This window comes from Sus scrofa, chromosome 6 (assembly GCF_054392235.1).
Source record: "Sus scrofa isolate SSC_HxYL_T2T_F1_AM1 chromosome 6, Sscrofa_HxYL_maternal_Yorkshire_Landrace_v2.0, whole genome shotgun sequence".
Classification (NCBI taxonomy): domain Eukaryota; kingdom Metazoa; phylum Chordata; class Mammalia; order Artiodactyla; family Suidae; genus Sus; species Sus scrofa.
In genome coordinates this window covers 18,626,495-18,648,554 of record NC_139388.1, presented here as the reverse complement: position 1 = coordinate 18,648,554, position 22,060 = coordinate 18,626,495, and the positions used below count along the sequence as shown (strand labels likewise).

At 45.1% G+C, this 22,060-nt stretch overlaps 1 protein-coding gene across 1 annotated transcript in view; it reads left to right on the top strand.

The window, feature by feature from the left end:
• TANGO6 (transport and golgi organization 6 homolog) overlaps positions 1 to 22,060 on the top strand; it is a 198,299-nt gene that overhangs the window by 158,121 nt on the left and 18,118 nt on the right. Inside the window, exon 17 of the mRNA XM_021093875.2 lies at positions 11,860 to 11,973. Within this exon, the coding sequence (XP_020949534.2) occupies positions 11,860 to 11,973 (114 nt within the window). The remainder of the gene's footprint in view (positions 1 to 11,859; positions 11,974 to 22,060) is intronic.

The window sequence follows — 22,060 nt, the reverse complement described above, 5'->3', positions numbered from 1 at the left end:
TGTGATAGAGCTCCGCACTGGGACTGAAGAGGGCTGTGTTCTTTTTCTAGATCCAGCGAGTCACTTAACCTCCCTCGGCCTCATATGTGTATCCAAAGTTGTATTTGTAAGATTTTTTTAAGTGCAAATGAGAGGAAGTCATCTTAACCTACTTCAAGCCATAAAAGAGGGTTTACTAGGAAGGTTCCAAAGGAAACCAACAGAACTGAAGAAACTTTGAGGAAGAGCAGATAGGACTTTCCCCTAGGCCTCTGGGCCACGTGTCTCATCCCTGTTCACAGAAAAATCTCAGGCAAATGCCTACTCCACTGGCCCTCTTTGGGCAGAGGTGCCCTGTATTCAGGGAAACAAGGTCTTACCAGAAAAGAGAAATTAAGTTCCTTGTTTTATTCACCATTTTATACACAGTGCCTGGTACCCACTTGGTAAAGGATAAATGAGCAGCCAAACTAAGAGTGATGAGGATGGCGCTGGACACTCCTCCTGGTTTTGGAGTTTAAAATTCAGGGAAAAAATGCATTTCACTGTTGTCATCTGTGAATATCTTCTTTTAGCCTCTTAAATTTTTTTTTTTTTTTTTTTTTTGGTCTTTTTTTGTCTTAGTGCCGCACCCTCGGCATATGGAGATTTCTAGGCTAGGGGTCGAATCGGAGCTACAGCTGCCCGCCCACACCACAGCCACAGCAACACAGGATCTGAGCCGCATCTGCGACCTACACCACAGCTCACGGCAGTGTTGGATCCGTAACTCACTGAGCAAGGAAACCCGCCACCTCATGGTTCCTAGTCGGATTCGTTTCCACTGCACCATGACAGGAACTCCTAGCCTCTTAAATTTTATCTTTGCCCTTTTCGTTTACTTATTACATGTTACTATATTAACATGTGTCTTAAGCACCTACTATGTGCTAGGCACTGCTATTTAAAGATGATGATGGGCAAAAAAATACTGGTTAATATGTTGCCAGGAGTCTTTTTACTACCAATGGGCTTCACCGTTTTAAATCTTTTATGGAAGAAGGTGGTTTATAAACTATAAACATGTGGAGTTCCCGTCGTGGCTCAGTGGTTAACGAATCCAACTAGGAACCATGAGGTTGCAGGTTCGATCCCTGGCCCTGCTCAGTGGGTTAAGGATCTGGCGTTGCCGTGAGCTGTGGTGTAGGTCGCAGATGCAGCTCGGATCCTGCGTTGCTATGGCTCTGGCGTAGCTGGTGGCTATAGCTCCGATTCGACCCCTAGCCTGGGAACCTCCATATGCCTCGGGAGCGGCCCTAGAAAGGCAAAAAAGACAAAAAAATAAAATAAACTATACACATGTAAATAAAGTACAGTTTATATTATCTTTTTATTTATGAGAGACTAGGTTTTTCATATAAAGCACGTAACTTAAAGAAAATAAAAACTTAGACAACTTGTAATTCTGGCTTCTTTTGCAGTGTTCAGTATCCTAGGGCAGACCATGCTGAACATCAAATCTTAGTACTGGGAGTTCCTGTCGTGGCTCAGTGGTTAACAAATCCAACTAGGAATCATGAGGTTGCAGGTTCGATCCCTGGCCTTGCTCAGTGGTTAAAGATCCGGCATTGCCGTGTCTAGAAAAGACAAAAAGACAAAAAAAAAAAAAAAAAAAATAGTATCTACTGAGAAGTTCCCGTTGTGGCTCAGTGAGCTACAAACCCGACCAGTATTCACAAGGATGCTTGTTCAATCTCTGGCCTCACTCAGTGGGTTAAGGATCCTGTGTTTGCCATGAGCTGTGGTGTGGGTTGCAGATGTGGCTCGGATCCCACATTGCTGTGGCTGTGGCCTAGGCTGGAAGCTGCACTTGATTCATTCCCTAGCCTGGGAACATCCATATGCCATGGGTACAACCCTACCTAAAAAGGAAAAAAAAAAAAGAAAGAAAAAGAAAGAAAAAGTATCTACTAAAAAGGAATTTTTTTCAGTGTTTGGCGATGATATTTCATCAACGAGCAGCAAAACACACTCACAGATATATACCTACACCTGAATTTATGATATTTCCTGAATCCTGAGCTTTATACACCTTATTTAATTGATTATAAAGGCTACTCTTCTCATTAAATTCCAACTTAGGGTTTTTAGGAACATCATCATTTCCTCTCCTTTAACTCTAACTTGAGGGACACGCCTCTACGCCCAACTTTTTGTATCTTTTTTTTTTTTTTTTTGTCTTTTTAGGGCCACACCCACAGCATATGGAGGTTCCCAGGTAGGGGTCCAATCCGAGCCACATCTGCAACCTACACCGCAGCTCACGACAACGCCGGATCCTTAACCCACTGAGCAAGGGCAAGGATTGAACCTGCAACCTCATGGATGCTAGTCGGGTTCATTAACTGCTGAGCCATGACGGGAACTCCTGTATCTTTTTTTAGTTACTTAGAAATAATGATTGGAGTTCCCGTCATGGCGCAGTGGTTAACGAATCCGACGAGGAACCATGAGGTTGCGGGTTCGATCCCTGCCCTTGCTCAGTGGGTTAACGATCCGGCATTGCCGTGAGCTGTGGTGTAGGTTGCAGACGTGGCTCGGATCCCGCGTTGGCTGTGGCTCTGGTGTAGGCCGGTGGCTACAGCTCTGATTAGACCCCTAGCCTGGGAACCACCAGATGCCGCGGGAGCGGCCCAAAGAAATAGGAAAAAAAGACAAAAAAAAGAAAGAATGATTATTACCAAAGTAAAACCTTGAAGCGTTCTCATACACATGAACCACTGGGCATCTGACCTTTGCTTGTTTTGGATGGCATTTAGCAAATCTCTTATTCTTTAGTTTATTGACTTATAACACTCTAAGAGAGGACCCTGCGGGTCTATTTGGTTATGTTGGGTAAAGATTTCAGTCTATACGAATAAACTGGGTCAAGCAGTAAAATGGTTCCTTCATTTTTTCGTTTTGTTTAGTTGTCTGTTCACATGACTCAACCTAAACAAACCATAAACTGAAACAAACTTTTGGACCATGATCTGAACCAAACCCAAATCTTATTCTTAAGAGCAGCTTTAGTTTCTATTTTTTGTCTTTTTTTTTTTTTTTTTTTTTTCCCCTAGGGCTGCACCCATGGCATATGGAAGTTCCCAGGCTAGGGGACAAATCGGAGCTGTAGCTGCTGGCCTACACCACAGCCACAACAATATGGGATCCAAGCTACATCTGCCACCTACACCACAGTTCATGGCAACACTGGATACTGAATCCACTGAGAAAAGCTAGGGATCGAACCCAGTTCCTCATGGATACTAGTAAGTTTCGTTAACACTGAGCCACAACAGGAACTCTGTAGCAGCTTTATTGAGATGGAATTCACATTCTCTATAATTCACCCACTTAAAGGGTACAATTTAGTGGTTTTCAGTATATTTTCAGTTGTGTAAGCATCACAGAATTTTCTTTAAACACAGCCGTGAAGTGAATGAAAATTTCCCCCAGATCTCCAAGTGAATCAGCTCAGATTTGAGAGTATCTCATGCATTTCCTGGAGCTGCTGAGCTCACACTGTCCCTGAATATCAAAGTCTTCCCTGAATCCCCTGGGCCACTGCTCCCTGGCAGTTTCATGCTTCAGAGTCAGTGTTCCCACCTAAAGCTGAGAACTGAGACCATATTTCTCTGTGACCTCCCAGAGTCTTCTGGGTTTTGATTTTTTTTTTTTTCTTTTTTGTCTTTTTGCCTTTTCTAGGGCCGTACCCATATGCCCTTTTCTAGGGCGTATGGAGGTTCCCAGGCTAGGGGTCTAATCAGAGCTGTAGCCACCGGCCTACACCAGAGCCACAGCAACACGGGATCCGATCCGAGTCTGCAACCTACACCACAGTCACGGCAACGCCGGATCCTTAACCCACTGAGCAAGGCCAAGGATCGAACCCGCAACCTAACGGTTCCTAGTCGGATTCGTTAACCACTGCGCCACGAGGGGAACTCCTCTAGAGTCTTCTTTCCTTTCTCTCTCTTAAGCAAACTGGAACATCCTGGTGGCGTATGATTTCCTTTTGAAAGTGTTAGAGAAATTTCTTGGTTTGGTTAATTAGGAAGTTGGAGCTAAAGCAGGTTTCATAACATTTGAGAAGTATTATCTTTCTGGAGACGCACCTGACCTGTTGAAAGAGAACCAAATTTCTAAGCACTCTCAGGGGATGGGGATAAACGAGGACCCACCCTCTGTGTTCACTGGATCACATGACTTAGACTCTGAGTTCAGTTTCCTGACCTAGAAAAGGGGGTTAAAATATCGACAATGCAGAATGGTTAGAAGGATCTAGAGATAACGTATATGTGTAATGTGATGATTTATCCACCACTTGTTATTGGGAGCCTACAAATGCCCAGAAGCATTCTAGACACTACAACATATCACTCTTCAGAATAGACAATGATTCCCGTCTTCATGGCGCTTACGTTCTGGTGAGAAAAGACAGACAGTAAATGATATGCGTGTTAAAATACAAAATATGTTGGACAATAGTAAGTGCTGTGGAAAGTAAGAAAACAAGCAGTAAGGTCAATCAGGATTATAGTATTAGGCGAGTCTAAATAGGGTATTCAAGGAGCTCCTGCTGTGGTGCAACAGAATCAGCAGGCTCTGGGGATGCAGGTTCAGTCCCTGGCCCGGCACAGTGGGTTAGGGATGTGTGTTGCCTCAGCCGTGGTTTAGGTCGAGCTTAGGCTTGGATCTGGTTCCTGGCCTGGGAGCTCCATATGCGACCCAAATGAAAAATAAATAAATACATTGAATAGGGTATTCAAGGTAAGCCCCACTGAGAAGATGGCATTCCCGTAAAGACATTTTACTTTTCTGTATTCAGATTTTTTAAGGAGCATTTTGGTCATTTGAACAAAGGGAGCTGATGGTGACAGTGATGAGGATGAGCAGCTAGGAAATGAAAACAGGGGTAACCTGCGTCCTTCAAATGTCCCCAGTCATACATTTACCAAACACCTGCAGTGTTCCAGGCCCCCTTGTTATAGGCCAAGAATACAAGCCTATAAGATACTACCTTGCCTTCTGGGCAAGGGTAACCTGTGGAAGGTATAGATGGCAGGAATTGCAGTTAGAGTCCGCTGTGATCGGAGCCCCTCAGTCAGCTTTGGGTGTTGACAAAGACGTGCTGGAGGAAAAGACCCTTGGAGCTGAATCTGGAGAACAGGTAGAAGTTAGGTGGCCCAAGAAAGCAGAGGGGAGCATTTCAGCGGAGTGAGCAGCTTGTGCAAAGGCACTGAAAAGACCACAGCCAAGCCATGTGCAAGGGTCGGCATCCAGCTCTGGACACAACACGTTTGAAGAACTCTAGGGAGATCCACAGGCTAGAGTGAAGATCCAAAAGGCAGGTGAGGAGTTCCCGTCGTGGCGCAGTGGTTAACGAATCCGACTAGGAACCATGAGGTTGCGGGTTCGATCCCTGCCCTCGCTCAGTGGGTTAAGGATCTGGCGTTGCCGTGAGCTGTGGTGTAGGTTGCAGACGCGGCTCGGATCCCACGTTGCTGTGGCTCTGGCGTAGGCCGGTGGCTACAGGTCCGATTCAACCCCTAGCCTGGGAACCTCCATATGCCGCGGGAGCGGCCCAAGAAATAGCAACAACAACAACAAAAGACAAAAAAAAGACAAAAAAAAAAGGCAGGTGATAGGTGAACTGGTAGCAGATCTGAAACAAGAGAAGCAGGCAGAGGCCATGTCATGAAGGGCCCTGTTAAGCTTTACAACATCCTGACTCACAGCAAGAAGTGAGCATTGCTTATGAAGCCCTCAGAAATGAAGTAGGAATAGATAGTAAGCTGTTTGCTACCTTGGGTGCTAAAGAGGGAGCCCTTCCTTTTGTTTCAACCTTAAAATTAACATGAGGAGTTGCTGCTGTCAGGGCACCTGCCAGGTTAATCCCTTTCCTGGTGACCCTGCCCCACTTCTAGGGACCCAGATGCTCTGTAATCTCAATTCCAGGAGGGTTTATAATCATTCATAAATTGTGAGCTCAACCAGGACAGAACCAACCTTTATCCACCTTTGCCTATCACAGCGTTAGGCTTAGAGCAGCTGTTCAGTAAGTGTTTGCTGATTAATATTGAAGGAAGAAGAGGAGAAGCTCGACTTGGAAAGACTAGTTCCTACATACTTTTTTCTTTTTTGGCTCCCTCCGTGGCATATGGAAGTTCCTGGGCCAGGGATCAAATGTGAGCCAGAGTGGCGACCACAGCTGCTGCAACGTTGGATCCTTAACCCATTGCACCAGGCTGGGAACTCCTCCTTCGTGTTTTCACAGTAGTAACAGCAGCAAGCACTAATGCTCATCTCAGTGCCTTACATACGTCAACTGATCCAGTCTTCACAGAGGAAACTGAGGCACAGATAAATTAAGTAAGTTGCCAAGGTTATGCAGATGGGATACTAGGGGTTTTTTTTGTTTTGTTTTTGTTTTTGTTTGTTTGTTTGTTTTTTGTTTTTGGGGTTTTTTTTTTTTTTTTTTTGGTTTTTAGGGCCATACCCACAGCATATGGAAGTCCCCAGGCTAGGGGTCAAGTCAGAGCTACAGCTGCAGGCCTACACCACAGCCACAGCCATGGCCATGCAGGATCCGGGCCACATCTGTGACCTACACCACAGCTCACAGCAATCCTGGCTCCCTGACCTACTGAGCGAGGCCGGGGATCAAACCCAGGTCCTCATGGATACTAGTCGGATTCGCTTCTGCTGCGCCACAGTGGGAACTCCGGGAAGCTGAGGTTTGAATACAGGCAGGCAGTTCCTGAATCCGTGCCCTTAACCACTCCTCTGTATTGTCCTTCCATAAATGTTTTCAGTTCATTTATAAGATTGTTTTTGCACCCTTGAAAAAGAAGAGCGTTGCCATATGAGAGAAGCTGCTGACAGGAAGGGTCGTGGAACTCTGTCTCAATAGCATTTGCTTTTGGCAATGAAACTTCAGAAGGCAGTACAGTCCCTCTGATTTGAACACCAGGTGTTTCTGTCCCACATAATTTCTGTCTCTTTTTAGATGTTCCTTCTTATGGAGCATCCCACGCTTGCCATGTCGCAGTGCCAGTCCAGCTGCCTTGGGTGGATGACGCGTTTGAACATGCTCGAACACCTGGCGCTCGTAGGATTCCAGTCACAGAGTCCTCATGCAGTCCCACCACTCTTGTCCCCTCACATCACAAAAGGGGGAGATCAGGCCCAGCCCTTGAGTAGTTCTTCATTCATTTATTTTTCATTCAGCAAATGAGTTCTGGGCCCTTACTCTGTGCCCGTTATGAGACTACAACGAAGCTGTGTGTGCTAGGTGGTAGGAATCCAGCTCTGAACGCAACCAAGCTCCTGTCCCCATGGAGCTGCTATTCTAGGGAGGAGAATTAGGCAACCAACAAACAAGCAAGTAAGCAAATATATTACTGTGTCAGGTGGAGTGAGTGCTGAGGAGCTAAACCTAGTAAGGCAAGAGGCCCGGAGGGGTTAGTGATTTTGTGCATTTGGAAGAACAGGAAGAGCTTCCCTGACAGGTGACTTGCAGAGTCACTAAGCAGAGACACAAAGGGAGTGGGAGCTGTGCCAGGCAGATACACGGGGTGGGGGGGGAGCCGGGGGGGTAGCAGGGAGCCACAACGGCAGAGGTCCTGAGGCCACTGTGTGCTTCATGTGCCAAGGAGCAGCAAGGCCAGCGTGGCTAGAGAGAAGAGCAGAGGGAAAGAGGGAAGGAGAGGTGGTGGGGCCTTGTAAGGACTTTGGCTTTTGCTGTGAGTGAGAGGGGAAGCCAAGGCCAGGGGATGACATGATACAACCCATTTTAAAAGGTTATTGTGTCTTGTTCTATGTCATTTCTTTCATGTCCCATGAAAGGTCACGAATTCTCTTGTAGACTCAGAAATGCTTGGCCCCAGCGTATCCTGGTGGAGAAGGAGCTTTAACTGTGGGGAAACTTGTCTTTGGCTGTAAAGAAGGAATTCTCCTTCATGAGTGTTTGTCATGTGTTTAGAGGACACAGACTGAGGACCCAGTTTCTGCCCCCAAGGACATCTCAGTAGAGTGTGAAACCCAGAGGAATAAGTAGACAGATGACCAGAGCGATGTCCAAGGACACGCCCAAGGTGCTGAGGGACGGGGAGCTGGGACACGCACTTACTTGTCGGGGCATCAAGGAAGTCACGGGTCAGGGGTTAGCCACGCAGAGGAAGAGCGGAAGTGTGACTTGTTTTGATGTCACATTGAACAAACCAGCCACCGTAGACTCTTCTGACCTGATCTGATCTGGGGGTCATAGCTGTGGCTCTGCTGGGTGGTCCGGATTGGGGCACTTTCTGTGCTGTGGCAGGGCTTGCTGCTGGGAAAGGGACGTAGCCCTTCCATGGTCTCTGTACTGGGAGTTCAGGTTTTTCCTCTCTGTTGATACCAAGATTCAACCTGTTTGGAGAACATTATTATTTTCCCCCATTCCTCCTTGTTCTTGTCAAGAACTGTGTTGCTTGAAACCAAATCTTGATAGGCTCTTTCATCTTCATTGTCCTCTGTGGAAAGTAAATACGATTCAAGTGAACCTCAGGGAGAGGCCCATCCTCACTCAGCAGAGAAGATGTGCCCTAGGTGACACGTGCGGGAGCAGCCTGTCTTCAGTGTGGCGCCCAGACTTCCAGGAACCCGAGCTTTGAGGTTTGACGCACAGCTGTCGCCTCTGCTCCCTGGGAACGATCTGAAGTGTTTACGAGTTTTGCCACAAGCAGTGCGGTTTCCTGAGCGCTCGTGTGGTTGAGGGTACGTAGACCCCTGAGACAAGGACTCAGGTGGGTGTCCCAGGAAACCTCAAGGAAGCGAACGGAGCCCCCTTGGTTCTGTTTCACGGCAGGTTAGGTGAGCAAGTGGAGCTTGCAGGAATTAGAGGCCACCCTGTCTTTACCGTTAAGGTTCTTAGTTTACAGAGTAGAAGGACAGGTGGTCTAGCTTCGAACAAGTTAGCAGACTGAATTTTAACAAAGGAGTGTTAGGGAAGAGGATGAAGGTGCAGTTGGAAAGTTGAAATCATGTTTTAAGTAATTGATGCCTCAACTCTGGTACCTCTCTTCTGGAATTTTCCAAAGTGGATTTTTGGTACTCTTGCCATTTGTTTTATCTTTATTTATGTAGTTCTGATTATGCTTTATGTGTGCCAGCTGTTCGGGGAGTGATGTTTTTCCATATTTCTGTTGGCTCCTATCGAACGTCACATTGCTTAAACTGACCTTTAGTCTTTCCGAAGCAATTGTCACTTTTCTCTCTGTACGGCTTTCAGAAGTGAATATGATTTACATAATTTAGCCAATGAAAAAGTCTTCCTTGGAGTTTAGTTTGTCAGAATAGGTACGTTGACCCTTAGGGCAGGTGACATGAAGATCACATGGAATGGGTTCTGCCCTTTGGGAGAAGGTGGAAATGTTACACCAGTTCATAAATCAGTAAAGACCTTACATCATCTTTCTGTTTGCCAAGGCTTTTAGGGGGGCGGAAGGCAGTGTTAAGTATGTCCTTGGGTTGGAGGTGAGAGTGACTTGTGCAGACTGGACAGATGGAAGAGAGCGGCCACGCGTCCTCCCTGCTTCTCGTGTTTGACGAGGGGTCTAGCCCATCGGCTTGCAGAAGAGCAGCATTACGGACTGGTCGTGGGAGCCTGGTCTGAGCAGAAGAAGGCCATTCTTATCTCTAGAGGATATCTGCAAGGCCATATTGAAATGCTGATGCTTTAAAAGCATTTTGCACAGCTGATCATTGTACATGTCCTAGGATTTGGTCCCATGACAGAGGTGTTGAGAGAGGTCCGTGAACACTCTTTCTGTTCGCAAGCCTCTTCCTGGTGGTCCTGGATGGCTGATTGCAATCAGCTTGGTACAGTCTGGTGCAAAAATACTAAAAGCAGGAGGCCATTCCAGCTGATCTCAGCAAGGTTTGTAATAACCAGCTCCTTTCTCAGGCATCCTTCAAGGTGGCGCAGGGATTTAAGAACCGGCTTTGCAGAGGAGGTCCTTTTCCAGCCCGGGTGCTTCTGCCTATGCTGATTGTGGAATAAATGCCCAAGAGTCAGAGCTGGCCTTCCACTCAGCCTAGTGGGGCAGAACAGTGGTGGCAAAGCTGGACACCAGCAGGGCTCCAGGCCAGGAGGCTTTACATGGGCCTGAAACTAAACCTTCAGGGAAGCAGGCAAAAGGCTTGGGAGAGCCTGTGTGTTACATGGCCCCCTGGGCTGGCTTTCATGCTGAAGTTATCAGACTAAAGAAGCTGAACTTTTATGTGTGAAGAAGAAGTCGGACCTAGCTCTAACTTGTTTCTCTGATTTCAGCTCTTACCTCGTAAATACTAAGCCTGCAAGTGGAGGTACCTATTATGTTGTTGCCTGTTTGGAAGTTGCCCAAGGAACTCCTCCTGGGACTGAATTGCTTCTACCGTTAATGCCAGAGGCAAGGAAGCCGCTGGTGGCCTTGGGTCAGGGTCCCGGGTCAAAAGCAGGAGCAGCTTGCTGGGTCCTCATTGAAAATCAGACCCCCAAAGAGCTGAGCTTTTCTGGGATTTCCCTTCATCCACGAGCGTCGAGTTTGTGTAATAGATGTACAGCCTGATTAAATGCCAGTGCATCACAGATGCAATTATATTTAAGAGCAAGTTACTTCTTCTAATCCCTTTGCCATCACTGATTAATTAGATACTTTGAACTATGCCCAACTGTTTGAAAGCTGTGAAAAATAAAACCTGCATAGTTCAAATTTCAGCACAAGTCTCTTTCCTCATTCGTGCCTGTATTCTTTTTTTAAACCTTTTTTTAAAAAAATTCTTTAAACATAATATGTATTTATACATGTTCCCAAGCACACAATCTGGCTATTTTCTTATCATGGTTAGAAATCCCTCCACACTTGGCCAAGATACACACTCGCAGAGCGAATCACCCAACAAAGTATGTGAGAGACCAGTTGAATAATTGAGACTTAACTTCAGATTTCTGTCGTCATTGGTCCCACTTTCAAAATTTTTGCTTTTTCCTTTTTGGTCTTGCACAGATGCCTCAGAAAAGCTTCTTGCTCTTGTTTTCAGCTGTTATCTCATGTTAGAGATTTTAGAATATTTTCGTGCCCACCAGGAGCAGGGTGGGAGCAGGGTAGCTGGTACAGGGTATGGAAAATGTCTCATGTTATGTCATATAATTATTAGCTACATATCTGGCACCATGTTTTATAAGTAATCTCCAGTCTTCCCTCTTATAAAGCTGACTTTTAAAGTAAATGAGCGCTGACCCATTCCACAAGTGAAGACGCCCAGGCAGGGAGCCTCAGAAAGTGGCCCCTCGTGACTCATTCAGGACATACACTAGGTTGTGAGACTGGGACGTCTGGACGCCCCAGAAGATCCGTTGGAATCCTGATGTAGTTTTCTATCTCTGGGCTGAAGCTTTCATTATTTGGCACATTGATATTCATGCCAGGCCTTGAACTCTGAGGCCTGCTTAGCTAAATCCCTATGGTCCTTAGTCCCTGGAAGCCAATGTGTTTGAGACCAGATTTTTCTTCCTTCTAAAGGGAGGCAAGTAGTTCTTCCCACTTTTGAGGAAATACTCACCTTTGCCCGTATCTTTATTATATACACGTATTCCTTCCCACTCCTTAATCTCCCTCCTGAATTCCAAACCAGATTTTGCCCTTTCCCAGGAAAGCCAGACCAAATCAAGATCTCCACCACTAGGTCTCTCCTTCTTTCGTGGAGAATGAGGAAGCGGTCCACCCCTCTCTGAGCCAGGTCGCTGGTGATGAACGTGGAGAGAGGAGAACACGGTTGAAAGGCTCTGGGTAACTGTGCCTTCCCGATTTTTATTGACTGCTTCTTCCCTTGCCCTCCTAGGTAACAGCCTGCCTGATTGCTGTGGCTAAGACAGACCCCGAAGTTCAGGTGCGCCGAGCTGCCATCCACGTGATTGTGCTGCTGCTTCGGGGACTCAGCCAGAAAGCTACTGAGGTCAGTCCATCTCTTAGCATTTGCACCTTCCCTGCCTCTTTGGTTTTTTTATCTGTTTATCAGTCTTCCTTTCAACAGAGCAGGCCTTGAACCTTTTGTCCTGGATGCAGTCATGCAGATGAATCAGCCAGCAGGGATTTTATAGCAGGAAAATTGTCTTGTTTTCAAAAAGAGTGTCCATTTCCTCTGTAACATATTAGGCAAACTGTACACTAACTGCTGCAGAGAAAGTTTTTAGATTGAGATGCTGGGTCCCAGCGTTGCCCTCAGGGGGACAGGTTCCAAGGTGAGTTGGCTGGACCACACCAAGACTGCCGCTGTAGCCTGAACTTGAATGCCTTATCTTCCTGACTCTTTCTGTTGTTCATTCAGAATCACTAAAGGGCCTCATTTTCAGTGTTTCCTTTCTAGCTGTGAGTTCAGTGCGTGAGCTTTTAGTTGCAGCATAAATTAAACTTTTATTCCTCCTCCAAGTGTGTTTGGCTGGATTTCTCCCCAGTGTTGGCCAATCCAGGAAGAAAGTATATACATCCATATGTGTGCTGAGAATGAGTGACCTCTAAATTAATTTCCTTCTTGATTTTAATGGAAACACATTCCTGATTAACTTAACTGAGAAAGTTTGCATTAAAACTTCACTTCCTGGCATCCACAGTGCTCATCTGCAGCTGGTATTTAACTACATGTCAGTGAAGCCATTAGAAAAGTGTGTTGTCAGACACATAGCTTTGTCTGTGCTAGAATGTTGCTATGTCATGTTCCTGGCACCATTTTTGGACAGGCATGGATGCATTAGTTATCCCCTAGTCATTATCTGGGGCCTTGATAGGAGTGGGGGACATACAGATCGTAACTCGATAATTCAGATAATAAAATTTCTTTAAGGGTACTCACTGCTCTTTTGGGAATCTGCTGTACAAAATGGAGTTAAGGTCAATGTTTTTTGCCCATTGTCAAAACCCTTGACAAATATTACCGTTGTTATGGAAGCCATTAACAATAGGGCGAACCAGGTGAAGAGTATACAGGAATTCTCTGTACCGTCTTTGCAACTTTTTTGTGAATCCAAAATTATTTCCAAATTAATCCAAATCAATTCATCCAAATTATTGTTTTAAAATATGAGTTACAACACTACACAAATCAATCTAAAAAACTCTGTAAGCGCACCTCCCTTCTTCAATGAGAGGAAGAGAGAGAGGGAGAGGATCTGTAGCAGAGCAAAATGTCTGGTTAGTAAGATGAGAGAAGAAATGAAAAGAAACTCTATTCTCACATCTGTGTGTAGCCAATGAAAGCAACACTGCTTGTCTCTCACCGGTACTAAAATAGTTTGTGGCCATGGAAGATTTTTGTCACTTTAAAAAAGCCATGTGAATGAAGAAAACCTCTCTCCTTCAGACCGTCTGTAGCCTGCATTCACTGAGATTCCTCAATTGTGCTTACTCAGTGAATAAAGAAAAGGAAATGGGAGGGGATGAGTGGATGATTCCTCTTCCTGGAGCATCTTTGAGTCCAGGTGTGTTAAATCTTGTAATCGTAGGTGTGATTATATATCAGGGGCACGTTAATGAGAAGCGGAGATAACCACAAAGCTTTCAATCTGAGACTTTCTTTGCTGCTCCCTTTTGCCCCCAGGAACAGCTGAAATGAAAATGTCACTTTGTTGGTGAAGTTTTGTTTTGTTTTGTTTCCTTCTAATCACTATCTCTCAAGCTGTAGAGTGCCAAAAGATAATCCTAGGCTTTAGCGAAGTCTCCGTTGCATGCAATGCATTAGGGGCTCTGATGGAGAAGTCGCAGGCTTTCTGGGCTGGGGAACCAGAAGACTGGATCTCAGGAGACCACAGCTAAGGGAGAGAAAAGGGGGATTCTGGAAGGGAAAGATCCAGAGAGAGGATTCCCAAATTCTGTCTGCGCACATCTCTGGCTGACCCTGAAACCAAGCAAGATAATTGCTCGATTTAAAAAAAAAAAAAAAGCAGTAATTGGAGAACAAAATCCAGTCTTTGTAATTTAACATTCATAATGTCCAGGATACAACGCAGAATTACTCAATATGTAAAACACTTGGAGAGTGGAACATGTTTTCAGTAGATAAGAAAGTTGACTGAGAACAATCCCAAAATAACCCTGATGTTAGAATTATCAGGCAAGGATTTTAATGCAGCTTTTATAATTATCCTCAATGAAGTGAAAGAAAAATATGCTCGCAGTTAAATGAAAAGATAGCAAATCTCAGGAAAGAAATAGAAATTATTTTTATTTTGATTTTTGTTTCTTAGGGCAGAACCTGCAGCATATGGAGGTTCCCAGGCTAGGGATCGATTTAGAGCTACAGCTGCCGGCCTACATCACAGCAATGCCAGATCCAAGCCATGTCTGCGATCTACACCACAGCTCATGGCAACGCCGGGTCCTTAACCCACTGAGCGAGGCCAGGGATTGAACTCGAAACCTCCTGGATCCTAGTCGGGTTTGCTTCCACTGCGCCACAACGGGAACTCCTAGAAATGGTCTTTTTAAAGTCGTATTGAAGTTTTAGAACTAAAATTATAATACCTGAGTGTTTTTTTAATCACCGAACAGAAATAAAGCAGAATGGAGATGATCGAGAAGTCATCTCTCAAAATTCATCTAAATGAATTTGCAGGTAGAACAATAGCAATTATCTAATGTGAAGAACAGAGGAAAAAGAAAAAGGATTTTTTTAAGAAAAAGTTTTTTAAATAAGTGATTTGGTGTGACCAGAGGCTCTCAAAATCCTAAGCCTATTTCCCATAAGGGCCATGGATCAGTATCCATTAATTCAGTGTTCACACAACTCTATGGAACATAACTACCACGAATAACAAGAATCAACTCTATGTACAATAGGAAAAAAGCTGATGATCTTAAGAGAAAGAATGAGTGATTTGGGGCTGACCATGGTTCCAGATTTATCTCGGTTAACTACCACTACCACAGTGCTCTGAGTGGTTACCTGAAAGTTGACGTCTTACACCTGTGAAATACTTGAGAACTCTGCACATGTGTTTGTAGTGACCCAGTATGGTGACATTTTAATACTGAAACTTTCTCCCTTGCTCTTTAATATTAAAAGATAATTCCAGAGTTCCTGTTGTGGCTCAGTAGGTTAAGAATCCGACTAGTATCCATGAGGATGCAGGTTCTATCCCTGGCCTCGCTCAGTGGGTTAAAGGATCCAGCATTGCTGTGAGCTGTGACATAGGTCTCAAACTTGGCTCAGATCCCCAGTTGCTGTGGTTGTGGCAGAGGTCAGCTGCTGTAGCTCGGATTCAACCCCTAGACTGCGAACCTCTGTATGCTTTGGGTGTGGCCCTAAAAAGACAAAAAATAATAATAATAATTTGTAAAAAAGGTAATTCCCAGCTCATAACTTTTTCTTCTTCTAATCCCTAATTTTAAATGGCAAAAGAATAATCTGTTCTCCGCTCTGTCTAGTGGGAGATAAGCAATTGGCTTTAAAATCCATTCCTTCAAAATGACAACCAAGCCTTATCACCACCAGATCGTGTCTTTAAAAATAGGCAAAACCTGAAAGCTTCTTCAGGGAGAAGACTTTAGGATTAATTGTTAATTGATGGCTGAGGCCAAATCCAGGCCTCCATCTGGGAATGGTTTTTAATTCCTTCTTTTGAGTTCAGTGTTGGCCTCTGATGGCAGAAACCTGTTCCTAATAACATCAGGAATAATGGTTTCACCACCTTTTGTGCATTTAAAGGTTACTCTCCCACTTTGTGAGAGAGAAGGCAAACTCTGACTTAAAAAAACCGAAGTTTGTGCATGATATTAGGTCTTTTTAATGACCGGAGTTGCACACGGTCTGTCAGAAGATTGGCACATGCATCCAGACAGCACCTCGTACCTGTCTGTCCGGAGAGCCAGGACCCGAGGAGGGGGTGACAGTCTGACACAGCACACATGGCAAGTTATAAGTAAAGGGACAGACTGAATGGAAACTTTCCTTCCTTTTATTGGTTTTGTCTTATCCTGAAAGTTATTTGGACAGCATGTGATGTGAGTTTTTGTGCTACGAGTATAGTTCAGCGGGCCCGGTTTCGTTTTAGGGCTAGTTCCACAGACACTGCACCTTTTAACAGATGGCAGGCTCCATGTGGGGAGCAAATGAAAAGAACGTTTGTATAAAAATGACTGGGATCCAGGTAATAATTACTCATCAGTAAACTTTGAAGAAGTGCTTGGGAGAACCCTTCCAGGACTGAAAGTAAGGAGCATCGGCCCTTCCCGGGAGCTTAAAGCTATGGCCAGTTGACCAAGGCAGCAATTTCTGTTGATCACCTGCTCCTGGCCAGGGCTTGAGTGCTTACTTATTGATTTTATTAATAAAAGGCATGCAATAAGAATTGAGCATTTTTGGACATTGTTTATGGTGCCATAGAGACAGAGGCATAGAAGGATTTTAAAATGTGTTCTAAGGCTCTTCCCCCGCGGATACTTCCCTGATTCACTCTTAGGCATTCTTGCTGTTGCTCCATTTCAATCTTAGAAGAAAAAAATCCTCGTAGGCCTTGCATTAGTTTCCTAGAGCTGCTGTGACAAAGTGCCCCAGCCCGGTGGCTTAGAACAACAAAAACTTACTGACTCATAGTTCTGGAGGCCAGAAGTCCAGAATCAAGGTGGGCCATGCCCCCCGAAGCCTGTAGGGAAATCCTTCCTTGCTGCTCCCTCGTTCTGGGGGTTGGCTGGCAGTCCTTGGTGTTTACTGGCTCACAGCTGCAAAACCCTACCCCAGTGTGACCCTATCTTAAGTAGTTACATTGTTAACAACTTCTTTCCAAGTGAGGTCATACTCTGAGGTGCCAAGGATTAGGACCTCAACATACTTTCTGGTGTGGGGGGGAAACAGGGGACATAATTCAACCCATAACAAGCCCTTAGGATTTCACAGACCTTTCTGTTTTGTGCTTACGCTTCTCCATCTGTTCATTATTGCTGCATCTTGAGAGGAGCTTGTTCTGTGTGAAGTGTCTCAAATATAAACCACAACAATGATGGTGACTATTACTAGTTGTTATAATTGGTGGTAGTGGAGGTATTGTTTTTTGTTTTTTGTTTTTTTTGTCTTTTCTAGGGCCGCACCCGCGGCGTATGGAGGTTCCCAGGCTAGGGGTCTAATCGGAGCTGTAGCTGCCGGCCTACACCACAGCCACAGCAACTCGGGATCTGAGCCGTGTTTGCAACCTACACCACAGCTCACCCTTAACCCACTGAGCAAGGCCAGGGATCGAACCTGCAACCTCATGGTTCTTAGTCGGATTCGTTAACCACTGCGCCACGACAGGAACTCTCTCGTTATTATTATCATCACTACCATCACCACCACCAGTGAGACGTCTGATCCTACTACTGGCTGATCTGTAGATCTGCTATTTTTTAAAATGATTTTTTAAAACCCACCAAAGTTAATTTTATATTCAATCTAAATGAATAGGCAATTTCTGTCGTGGCTGGAACTTTAGAACCTTACCCTTTGTCATGTCAGGTCCTCCCCCTCAGTCATCTCTGATTTTGGAAGACAGACTTTGTTACATGGAATCCTGCCTTCTGACTCTGCCAACATCTCATGATGGCGTGTGTCACCTTATTCTTCCTCGCAGTGGATACCGACTCAACTGGGAAAATGCATAAGAACCTAGATGCTTTGTAGTTGTTGAACCGAAAGGATTTATATGTTTGGACTTGATTTGACCTCCAGTGCTGTGTTTTCCCCCTTGCCCACCTACTGCCAGGAAACAGTGGATTACAGTGCCACAGAATAACAGTGACCATGCGGGCTGCTCTCATAAAGCAGGCACTGAGCCATGCATCACTGTGTGTCGCAGTTGCTTCTCTCGGGAACTTTGAGGTGGTGTGACCCCCATTTTACAGTTGGCTAAAGGAAGCCCCTCAGAGGTTGAGCAAGCTGCTCAAGTTCACTCTGCCAGTACGTGTCAGAGCTCATTTAAACCCTGGCTCTGTGTCTCTAAAGCCTGTACTCTACCTGGCTCTGCTGCTCCCTGACTTAAACTGCTTATTTTTACAAAGAAAGAGTGGGTAAAGATTACTTTTAAAGAGGTTCCCACTGTGGCTCAGTGAGTTAAGAACCTGACTACTATCCATGAGGATGTGGGTTCGATCCCTGGCCTCACTCAGTGGTTTAAGGATCCGGTATTGCTGCAAGCTGCAGCGGTCACAGATTGCAGCTTGATGTGGCGTGGCTGTGGCTGTGACATAGGCTGGCAGCTGCAGCTCCAATTTGACCCCTAGCCTGGGAACTTCCATATACCTCAGGTGTAGCCATAAAAAGACACACACACAAAAGATTATTTTTAAGGCAAGTAATTATACCAATGATAGGTGAAAATATACTCTCAGCAGTCACCAGGTTAATTTTCCATGCTGACAGTATTCAAAGGGACGTTCTGGTTAACTGAGTAGAGACTTGTACCAAGTTCCAATTCTCGATGATGCATATACTTTTCTGTAAATACCAAAGTTCTCATCGCTTCTCTGCGGCAAAATATTGCCCCCCACCCCACCAAAAAAAAGAAATTGTGATGATTTTTTATACCTCTTATATATGCTTAGAAGCTCATCTTACTGTTTTGTCTCAAGCCTAACACAATTTGCTATCTTTTTCTTCCTAACACCCAGTCAGACCGGAAGCACACCTTCTCAAATATTCGTTCCCACGCATTAAAAACCAAATGTTTAGTCATTAATGAATGCTTGTTTTTCCAAAGATCTCTACGGAGATTTTCATAGAGGAGTCACACCTTTAAACCCTTGAGTTACAGAGGGTTTGTAGCTAGATAACCCTGGAGATTATCAGGGGCATTTTACAGTGGCCTGTTTGCCCCAGGATCTGAGTCAGGGTCTTGGAGAGCAGGGCCGGAAGGGTGTCAGGAGAGGAGCAGTACCAGGCTGGAGACAGGCCCAGCTGGAGGGAAGTTGGTGAACAGAAGAGGAATGGCCAGGTCTAGGCAGACAAAGACCCTTCTGCAAGGCCACCGCCACTGCCCTAAAGGAAGGTAAAACGAGTGGACTCTGTTCCTTAGTAGCACAGAAGCTCCTTTTTCTCCTCACCTAGTGTTTTTTTTCTTACACAATTTTTTTGTTTTTTTTTTTTTTTTTGCTTTTTTAGGGCCACACCTGTGGCATATGGATCCAATCATATATGGATACAGGCTAGGGGTCAAATCAGAGCTGTAGCTGCCAGCCTATGCCACAGCCACAGCTACAGCAATTCGGCTATGAGCCGGTCTGCCACCTACACCACAGCTCATGGCAATGCCGGATCCTTAACCCACTGAGCAAGCCCAGGGTCCAAAACCACAATCTCATGGTTCCTAGTTGGATTCGTTTCCGCTGGGCCATGACAGGAACTCCAGTGTATTTGTTTTTAAATTTTATTTTACATCCAAAAAAGTTACTCATACACATAATTTCAAAAAGCTTAATTCAAAGATCCATAGCCCCATTCTCCTTACTTCACTCCCCATCAGCAGCTGCTATTTTCAATTTGATTAACTATTTCTTTACATGTTTACTTCCATATTTTTTCTTTCTTTCTTTTTTTTTTTTTTTTTTTTTTTTTCTTTTTTGGGGCCACACCCGTGACATATGGAAGTTCCCTGGCTAGGGGTTGAATTGGAGCTACAGATTCTGGCCATAGCAATGCCCGATCCGAGCCGCATCTGTGACCTACACCACAGCTCATGGCAACGCTAAATCCTGAGCCCACTGAAAGAGGCCAGGGATTGAGCCCGCATCCTCATGGATTCTAGTCGGATTCATTTCCACTGAGCCAGAACAGGAACTCCCCATATTTCTAGGTAGCATGCTTATACTTTTATTTCTTGATTTTTCAGTTCACTTAGTGACTTCCTCCTAGATCTGCTGTGTAAAAGTGAGACTCACTCAGTGATGATGCTGCCCAGGTGGAGAGCACTGGCGTGCAGTGAGAAGGAACGAAGCCGCAGAGCATATGTGGCTTGGACTTAGAGCATGGAGTCTACGGCTAGAATGTCTAGGATTGAATCCCAGCTCTGCCATTGACTGGCAGTAAGACCCCACACAAGTTAGTTGACCTCTCTGTACCTCTACTTCCTCATCCGTAAAATGGTGTTGATAATAGTACCACTTCATAGGGTTGTTGTAAGAATCAAATGAATCATATATGTAAACTAGAATTTATAGATTCCCAAAGCTCAATATGGGAGTTTATTGTGGCTTCACCATTTACAAACCCAACGAGTATGCATGAAGAGGCAGGTTTGATCCCTGGCCACGCTCAGTGGGTTGAGGATCTGGCATTGCCGTGAGCTGTGGTGTAGGTCACAGATGCAGCTCAGATTCGACCCCTAGCATGGGAATTTTCATATGTTGCAGGTGCGGCCCTAAAAAGCTAAAAATAAAAATAAAAGCTCAATATGTATAGTTATTATTTTTATTAGCATGCCCCCCACAAATATATGCATTCCACTTCCCCATTCTCCCTATACCGATTACAGTGTTTGCTGTGTCAGCATTTACTGTTTCTATTATTATGGCTGTAACTGTTACCCACAGATGAGCCATATAATACCCTATGATTACATTTCCTTTCTTGTATGAATTTTGGCTTTCTTGGAAGTTAGTACATATCTCAGGATTATGAACCTATTACCAATTCCTCTCCATTCTCTGCTAAACATTTATACGTCTCTTAAAATTCAAATACATCAAGCACTCTCGTAGCTTTATCTTCGGTGAGACATATCTCCTATAACCCTTGGCCACTTGCTCTTATCCGGACTGATTACTTTCTAAGCCTGTTTCAGGATTTAAGACCAGAGCACTTAAGAGCTGATGATGGCCTGTGTCCACTTTGTAGTAAGTGGACTTTGTAGGAGGGCGATGATCTGGCCATTTCATCAGGGGTCTCCAAGACTTACATTAAAGTCTTCGCTTTGGGGCTGGTCAGAAAGGAATTGTCCAGCCTCCCTCCTAGAGGATATGAACGTGGCTGCCAGGATTCTGGAAGACCCATGGGAGGAGGAGGATGGCACTCTCACCATTCATTGTGTAGACTTTCACTGAATCCTTCTGTTTTCAACATGGCAGCCTCATCATTGTCTGGACCTGATGTCCATCTATCCAGAGTCTCTCTGATTGGACCTGGAGAGGGTAAAACTCTAGGCTTCTGCTCTGGTTGGAGAGGGGCCGTCACCTGGATACGCAGAGTGGAAGGCATCCAGGGATCCAATTACTACTCGGAACCAGGGCTTCTTTTCATCTCCATTTTAAGAAGTATGGCCCTGGGAGTTCCTGTCGTGGCTCAGTGGCTAACAAATCCGACTGGGAACCATGGGTTTGTGGGTTCGATCCCTGGCCTTGCTCAGTGGGTTAAGTATCTGGCGTTGCTGTGAGCTGTGGTGTGGGTCGCAGATGCGGCTCGGATCTGTGTTGCTGTGGCTCTGGCGTAGGCCGGCGGCTACAGCTCCGATTGGACCCCTGGCCTGGGAGCCTCCCTATGCCGAGGGTTCGGCCCTAGAAGAGGCAAAAAAAATGAAATCAACAAACAAACAGAAAAGGCAGAAAGACCAAAAAAAAAAAAAAAAAAAGAGAGAGAGAGAGAGAGAAAAGAAATATGGCCCATCAGCTCCTGAGCTTTTTTGAGTTTCTGTGGTGCACTAGGCTTGGTTCTGGGCTTTTTAGGTTTAATGAATCAATTTATGATCCAATCTTGGACACTTTTGAGAATGAAAGAGGAAACTAGTAATAATTTTACCAGCACAGCAAATGTACGATGTAGTAACCGGGGCCAGTCGGAAGTACAACCTTAGGATTCACCCAGCTGCTCTCTAGCTTTCGTTGCCATTGCCTTGTTCTTTTTGTTCTGATAGTTTAATGCCGTCTTTTATCCCTCTACTGTCAATTTAGTGGGATGTCAGGGGGGAATAGTGGTGTGCGTACGTGTTTAATACACCAGCTTTCCGGAGGCACCCTCCGTTCTTCCCTCTCTAATGATGCGGGAAGTAGGTGTGGAGCAGTCAGAGCTCTTTTGGTTTTAAGCACCAGGA